The following is an 8,037-nucleotide window of genomic DNA, read 5'->3' on the forward strand; positions in this document are numbered from 1 at the left end:
TTTCGCCCCCTTTCCTTCCCGCTTCAAAGAAACAGCAGGCGATCTCTTTAAAAGGCGTTTATTGATCATATACAAAATAAAGAAAACCTTATATATCACAAACATACACTATGTACAGCAATAAATACCCGGGGCCTGGCCCAGCGCCGCCCCTCCTGGACAATAATTTAGCAATAAATACTGCGCAGGGCATGGGTGGGCACCAAGGCTGCTGCCTGCTGAGGCCAGGGACTGATCGCTCTACACTGGGGCGAACGTCCAGACCTCACCTGCAGCCAGATCCCCGAGGGCCCTGCCCAGGTGCAGGGTCTCACCTTGCAGCCACACCCCAGCCCCTCCTCAGATCTTTAAGGACCCCTACCCCATTTAGGGTACTCTCTAACCTCCCCCTGGCTTCAGCCCTGCAGGGCAGGCAGGGACTGATTAACTCTGCTTGGACACACCTCTCAGCACCAGGAGACCAACAGAGCCAGACATACAATAGCCCTTGTCCTGTTGCCCTAAGATGCCAGGAGAAGGATTTCTGTACCCACTCCCGTTTGGTTAAAGGCTTCAGGGACTAGCAGACGAGAGAGGATGGGGGGGGGGGGGGGTGCAGGGCTGGGGCATGAAGTTGCTGGAGGGGCCGAAAGCCCAACTGGGGTCAACAGGGGATTCTATCAGGGACACTCCCTAGCACACTCCACCTCAGACTGCCACCTATTAGCGCTGCTGCTGCTGCAGGGGCAGGGTAGGAACGTGTACAGCTGGCCCAGCAGGTACAGCACATGCCAGGACACACACCAGAACAGGCAGGCTGTCTGCAGCCTGTGTGGTACTGGTTCCACCCTCTTCTCCACGACTGCTCCCAACCAGGCAGCCACCAGGAACAAGAAAACAAGCCAAGAATTATTCAGTGGCTTCTGGGGGAAAAAAAAATCGTTAATGTGTTGGTTCCTTTCACTAAACCACAGCCTAAAAAAGTAACTCAGAAGATCCCAGAGCGGAAGCAGTGCAGCAGGCTGTGGCTCAGACATCCCAGCTGTGGATGGCAGCTTTGGCCAAGTGGCCACACCAGAGAGGGAGGTAGCAGGGAAGTGGCCTCACCATCTCCAAGTGGGCTGTAGCTTATCAGAACTGCAAACCCTGGCACTGAACACCAAGGCTGCTGCTAACACACACAGAGCACACACAGACCTGAATGGTGAACTGAGAACAGCCTGTAGGAAGCCTGGTGATGATAGTGGAACCGGAAGAACTCACTGCTGCCATGGAGACCCTGCACCAATGCCACAATGTTAGCAGCCAGACACAATGGAGGGGAGGACTCTCTGGGACAGCACTCTAGAGAAAAGCGAGCCACCTCATGAGGGTTCTCTCTGAAATCTGAGTGTCCGAGTCCAAGGAAGGAGGTCAGGCAAAGTCACGGGAGGAGGGAAGGTGCACATTATGGTTTACTTAGCGGAGAAGTTTGGGAGACCTGGCCTCAGCCAAAGCTCTCCAATCGCTGTGTCAGAAAGTCAAATACAACACCCTCACAGTAGGAAAATGGAATTGACAATGATCAGAAAAACAGTCAACAGTCACAACTGGACACAGGATTTACTGTAGGAGATCAAGGGTAAGGGCAAAGAGGGGCTCTGCGGGGCTGCCACCAGGGATGCTCCCAGACCCAAGAAGCGGAGGCTACAAATCTGAAAGCCACGAGCACGGCTCCATTCAGTTGAGAAGCTAAGACCTGCTCCTTCTGTTCAACACACATCCAGCCTCAACCTCCTCTTCCTCATCTTCCCAGCAGGCTGGAGCCAGGCACATGGAAGGCCATGCTCAGGCCACCCAGCCAGGACCGAAAAGCTTGGTGAGCCTCTCCCTCTCCTCCTCCAGGCATGGGCACAATCCATTCCAGCTCTGCTGCCACAGTCAGAATCAGCAACTCATCTGGATACCAGTCAGAGAGCCAAGGGGAGGGGATGAGGTCACCTGGTAACTTATAATCAACAGTTCAGACTGCCACTCACATCTGACTCAGGCATCAATGGGAGTGTCTGAGCACCTTGAGCCAAAGAAGCCCACCAAAATAAAATGCCAGGGCTGGCAGAGGTCCTGCACCCAGAGCACTGCAAGCTGTGTCAAACTGAGTGAAAATCCTGCTGCCTACGAGGTAAAGGCCTATCAGGCCACAGTCTTTCCTTTCATCAGCTCACATTTCTGTGCTTTTCAGGGATCCAGGGGCCCCAGAGAAGACACCAGCAATGTCAGCAAGAAGCAACGTCAGCAAGGGACCATGTGACCAGACAGGGGTCATCCGCTTAGGAGGAGCTTCCTGAGCCAAGCCTGGAAGGTGGGCAGCCTCCACTGGACAGCTGGGCTCATGAGGAGGCAGGCTTGGACCCTGCAGGGAAGCACCTGCAAGTCAAATAGCGGATCCCTGGAAGACACAGATCCTGAAGGGAGGCAGAAGGGCCCAAAGCCAAGAGCTGCAGACAGTGGGGGAAGACACAGACCTGGCCCTGGGGCTGAAGCCCTTGTCTAGCAATGGTGGAGGCCTCCAGGCTCTCACAGTGAGGCAGGGAAGAATGGGTTGCCCCAAGTGGGACCCCTGACCAATCTGCCTGGGAAACAATACCCCACAGGACGCGAGTTCAGGAACAGGTGGGTGATAGGACTCCCCCAACCCACAAGGTAGGTGCTGGGGTGGCCTAGCCAAGGCCCCAAATGAAGCCTATAGGAGCTAAGCTGAGGCCAGGAGGAAGACGGCCAGAGACAGGTAGGCCACAGCCCTGTGGGCACCCACAGTGACTCCTTGGTCCCTGCAATGTCACCACCCGGGGCCAGAGGTGGTAGATGTGGAAGCAGCACGGGAACCCAAGATAGCTCCCAAGTTCACTGACTCCGCCGCTGGCTGCACCAACCCAAGCCCTAGGCCCACAGGCGAATCAAGGCTCAGAGGGACCAGGTGGCAGAGGAATGGGACAAGTGCAGAGGAACAGGAGCTGGCAGGCAGCCTCCTGTACTCCCCTGGAGTAAGTTCTGCCTGGGACCCCAGCCCAACCCAGGTCCAGCAAGCCAGCAGAAGCAAAACCACAACAAAATCCAAAACACACGCACACACAAAACACAGGGACAGCCACAGGTCAAAGGTCACCAGAAGCACCAGCACTTTACGGCCGCACAAAACCTCACCAGGCACGGACAACACCACGGCACCGGCAAGACGGAAGCAGGAAGGGCAAAGGAGTAAGTCACTTTCGGTACAATTGCAAAAGAGATATCAAAGAGGGCAGCCTCTGGGAGGCTTGCAGCTTGGCTTTTTTTTTCTTCTTTTTTTCCTTTTTTAAACTAAGTTTTATAAGTAATGTCTGATAACTCTGAGTATAAAAACTAAACTCCAACAGCCACAGCGCTGTCCCCATGTTTACAAGAAAGGGCTTTTTTAAACTAGCAAAGTTTCTACTATACTTTCTTCCCTTTTCCATTTAGACGGTCAAATGTTGTTTTTTGTTTTTGTTTTTTTAAGACAATTTTATAAATACTCTGCAGCTTTTTTTTCTTTTTAGCTCTTAAACATATAATTTAATAACTTCGTAAAAGGAACTTCTCTTAAATAAAGGGCTATATAACCACACAAATAGGTCGTGTAAACAGTGACACCGGACCCATCGCAGGACACAAACACACCTTCCACCCACACGTTTAACCGGCGATTTGGTCTTATCCAGTGCACTGTGCCAGGCTCCGGCACCATGGCTCCTGCCCCAGTTCCCAGGCTGGCGGCCTACCCTCCCAGGGCCTTCGAGACATAAGTACTTTTCAGGCAGAGACCGCCCGCCTCTTCCTTCTCAATCAAGCCGAGAGGCCCACTGGAATCTGAAAAGCAAGCTCTCAAGTCCTGCAGCCTGGCAGCCTGTGGGGCCTGCAGACCACCAAGGAGACGGGCAGACCTCAGCCCAGTGCACTTTCCCATTTGCACGCTTGTCCTTTCCCACTCTGGACCCCGGCCCGCATGGCCTTGGTACAAAGGGGTGAGGGGCAACCCAACATCACTGTTGAACTGACCGGTCCCAACGTACAAAGCACAGGCGTGACGACAAGGATGCCCCTGGGTGCAGGTTGTGCTTTGCAGGAAAGGAAACAGGGAAGGGAGAGGAGAAAGGACAGGGAAGGGAAGGGACAGGGCTGCCAACTCTGCCACGCACCTAGTGGCCCCTCAACGACCTGCCCGGCGATTGCACGTGTCCCTATGACCGAGCATCCGTCTTGGACTTTACTATTGTGATGACGCTGGTGGCAGCCACCTTGCCAGGGACCAGGGGCCCCAGGCCAGCAGCAAGGGGACCCCGAGCTGGGGCCACCGGGCTGCGGGCCACGGTCCTGGCAAAGTTCTGCAGGGCCTCATACTTGGAGCGCAGCGCGTCGAGCTCCAGCTTCATGCTGGCGTTCTCCGAGGCCAGCTTCTCCACCTCCTGCTGCAGCTCCGCCTTCTGCTTCTCCAGCTCCTCCTTCTGTGTCACCCGCTTCACCCGGCAGCTGGCCGCGTAGCCCCGGTTCTTCAGTGTGCGGCGGCGCTGCTTCAGCTGGATGATCTCTTCCTTCGAGAGGCCTCGCAGGTGCTGGTTCAACTCTCGAACCGACATGGTCACCAGCTCCTCATCGGTCAAGCTGGTGCCATTCTCGCCGGGCTCCCGCTTCACCTGGGGCGGCACAACACGCAGGGTCACGGCAGAGCAGGAAGGCCCATCTGTCACCACCCAAGCCCAGCCACTGCACTCACCTTTAAGGCCTTGTTTCCTTTATTGGGGGTCGTCATAACCCGGGGGACACAGTGAGCAGGCACTCTGCAAGACACAGAGCAGATGTCAGGACCCTATAGACGCCTTTACACCCCAACAGGAAGTCTGCAGCCAGGTGCTCAGCCCTTGCCCCGTCCCTCACCTGACCTGAGGACAGCCCAAGCACTTGCTTATCCTGAGCTGGGCTGGGCTCTTCAGAAGGCCCTTTGCCTAGAGAGCTAGGTGGGAGGTCAGGGAGATTTTCCCGGAGGGCAGAATCAGCGATGTGAAGGTAAAAGACAAAGGGAACAGAGAGAGATCAGAAGGTCTGGGCTGCAGGAGGGGCAAGCCTAGAAGGAAGCGAGCTTTAAAAATAACCCCAGCGCTGCCCCAGAGCACACTGTTCCTGGCGAGTCACGCTGACTCAGCACATCACCTCCCTCCCTTCCCCAGCCGTTCTCCCGCTCCGAGGCCAGCCAACAGTTCCCAGGAGACCCAATACTGGGACTACAGCAAGCAAGGGTCATCCAGGGACCTGTACTCCAGGATCCTACTTCCCAGAGCTGCTTCCCAGCTGGCCTGGGACCAAGCCCTTTCTCCCTCTAGGACTTAGGGGCTGCTTCCTGCCTCACCCTGGCGGAGGACCGAGTTTGTCCTCACTGCCTACCTGGGAACCCTCTGTTTCCTGCCTCACTCTGGAGGACTGAGTTTGTCCTCACTGACTGCCTGGGAACCCTCTCACCTTCCAGGGAGCCGGCAATCAGGCTGGGAGGAGCTGAGCCTGGGCCCTCCCGTCCTCCCTGTCCACCTCCTTCACACATGGAGTAACTAACCATCCTGTGGCCTGTTGTGGCATCCTGTGCTCCTGCCCCACCCAACACAGGCTGTTTCACAAGCACCCCACAATTAGCACAGAAGGGCACTGTTAGCTGGAAGCAGGCAAGAGCCAGGCCCTTTGGGTCACTGACTGGTCTCTGGCTTTCTGCCTAGGGTCAGTGACCACAGGGCCAGGGAACAACAGCAAAACACCTACTCCCTCCTACAGCCAGCCGGCCCCTGGCACTCAGTCTCATTTTCAGCTTTCTAAAGCCCCACCAAGGCCATTTTTATCCACCTAGGCTGGGAATCCCCACTTAGCCAAACCCCCCCCCCCCCATCCCATGGGTAAACACCCTCTCCTCTCCAGGCTATGAGGAAGGACCTGCAGGTGAGGCTGAAGGCTGTGAGCACGTCAGGAAACAATGTGCTGTGTGAGCGGGGGTCCTTATGCTTATCAAGAGAACTGACGTTGGCAGCAAAGGCAAGTGTTCTCACTGGAACAGAGACCCCACCACTCTTAGCCTTGAAGAGCAGGTATGGCTACATGCACATATCTAGCACAGCAGCTAGAGACAAGTCTACAGGATTAGATTTTCTGAGGCAAGAGAGCTGCCAGATCAAAGAGAAAGGCAGAAGTCAGAACCAGAGGCCTGAATGGATCTGTTTTTCCTACAAGTCAGCCCCACACCACACCAGGAACCTAAGCCGAGGTGAGGGAGGCAAGGGCTCTCCCCAGACTGCTGAGCAAAAAACGGTGACTTCCTGAGATGGCACAGAAAAGTGCAGAGTGAGGCGGCTGGGAGCTGTAAAGTGCCTCCTCAACAGATTTCACCCTCACCAAAGGCCTCAACTCAGCACAAGCGCAGCCAATTGCCTCCTGATCAAAGGTGTGTGTGTGTGTGTGTGTGTGCGCGCGCGAATACGCATGTGTGCACACTCATAGCATGCTTAAGGGGAAGGGCAGGTCTCAGCAAAGCCAGTGCTGCCAGCTGCACGACAACTAGGGACACAGAGGGACTAGGCAGACCGTTTTGGGGGACAGCTGTGCTGGGGTGTAGTTCAGAGAGCTTTTCAGAGCCTGAGAGGTTGATCGAGGCCCGTTGCCCCCAACTTGGTCCTCCTCCCAGTACTGACAGCTATGGATGGCTGCAGGGCACCGAGGCCACCATTCAGGCCGACAGAAAAGGTCTGGGCACCTTTGTCCTCTCACACTGGACAATCCAGATCTTAGTCTCAAGGAAGACAGTGGCTCTTCCTTGCTCAACCTTGCCTGCAAAACCCAACTTAGGTCTCTCCCCCCCTTCGGATACTGGCATTATTTGAAAATAACTTAACACTTTATGCTCACAGAAGCATAGTGACTCTAGAGCTCAAACACTGTCCTGGGGCCTTGAATTTTCACAGGGCATAAAGTTCCACCCCAAATGAACAAAACACTCAGCACCTCAGGGCGCGTGCTCAATGCTGAGAAGACATCCCCAGGCGCAAACCAAAAGGTAAGCTAAGCTGGCCACGAAAACCCCGGCAAGGGAAGCAATACAGAACAGAGCTCAAGAACCTCCAACACAGACAAGTCGGTAAACGTTCACACAGCCGCGCAAAGGTGGAGGACACACCCCACACAGGCTGTCACTTCCCAAGAGTCCCCAGCCACCACGTCGGACACCCAACGGGACCCTTTTCGCTAACTTCAGGCACCCGTTTGGGACCCCAAACTCCTCTGACAGGAATTCACTGGGGTCAACAGAACTATTCTCCTGTCCATGCTTGTACTTCAAAACTTCCGCTGGCTGCCCACATCTCCACCCTTCTCTCCCCTTAGCTGCTTAGAGCTGCCCCGGCTTCTCTCTCCCCTGACTCCCGGTCTTTTCGGTCCAGGGCCAACGCAGTCTGGCCACCCGGGGTCACACAGCAGGAAAGCTCGCTTCCCAGACACGCTGGCTCAGCCCACCTAAGCTCCTCCCCTCGGCGTACACCGATCCGTCTCCCAGTTTGGGGAACTGCCCCAGGCGTGGGACCCGGGCCAGGAACCCGCGAGCCTGGGAGGGATGCGCAAGCCTGGGGCTTTACCTTCCACCGGGAGAAAGCGGCGGCGCGCCCCCGTAAAGCCTCCTTCGGGGCCTTCGCCTCCGACCCACAGGTCCGTCAAACTTAAACACGACCCCGGATCCCGGCCCGACCTTCACCGCCCGGATCTAGCCCTGCCTCCCGCCCGGGCGGCCCGATAGCGGGCACGGGCCCCCCGCCCCGGCCCAGCGTCAGCAGGAGCACCGAGTGACCTCATGCTGATGACTCAGCACGTCTCCGCTGGGCTCGCACGCGCGTGGCGAGCCCAAGCCGCGCAGCAGGGTCTCCCCGCCGCCGCCGCCGCCGCCCCGCGCGACCCCGCCCGCTCGGAAGCGCCGGACACCTGATGAGTCAGCAGCTCGGCGCGGCCACCCCGCGCCCCAGGCGGACGCGCGGACCTCGC

The 8,037-nt window shown here is 56.6% G+C and overlaps 1 protein-coding gene across 2 annotated transcripts; it reads right to left on the minus strand.

Moving 5' to 3' along the window:
• Nucleotides 1–42: 42 nt before the first annotated feature.
• Mafg (MAF bZIP transcription factor G) lies at nt 43–7,953 on the minus strand. Of its 2 annotated transcripts, none has more exons than XM_055592688.1 (3): nt 4,912–7,953; nt 4,751–4,814; nt 43–4,670 (listed from the first exon to the last, which is right to left on the minus strand). In XM_055592688.1, the coding sequence occupies exons 2-3, from the start codon at nt 4,784–4,786 to the stop codon at nt 4,218–4,220; spliced, it is 489 nt and encodes a 162-aa protein (XP_055448663.1). In that variant the 5' UTR covers nt 4,787–4,814; nt 4,912–7,953; the 3' UTR covers nt 43–4,217. The 2 variants fall into 2 exon arrangements, with proteins under 2 accessions (XP_055448663.1, XP_055448662.1); XM_055592687.1 differs by having other exon boundaries at nt 7,847–7,951.
• Between the last annotated feature and the right edge of the window lie 84 nt (nt 7,954–8,037).

Source organism: Psammomys obesus, unplaced genomic scaffold, assembly GCF_907164565.1.
Source record: "Psammomys obesus unplaced genomic scaffold, mPsaObe1.curated_primary_1811, whole genome shotgun sequence".
NCBI classification, from domain to species: Eukaryota; Metazoa; Chordata; class Mammalia; order Rodentia; family Muridae; genus Psammomys; species Psammomys obesus.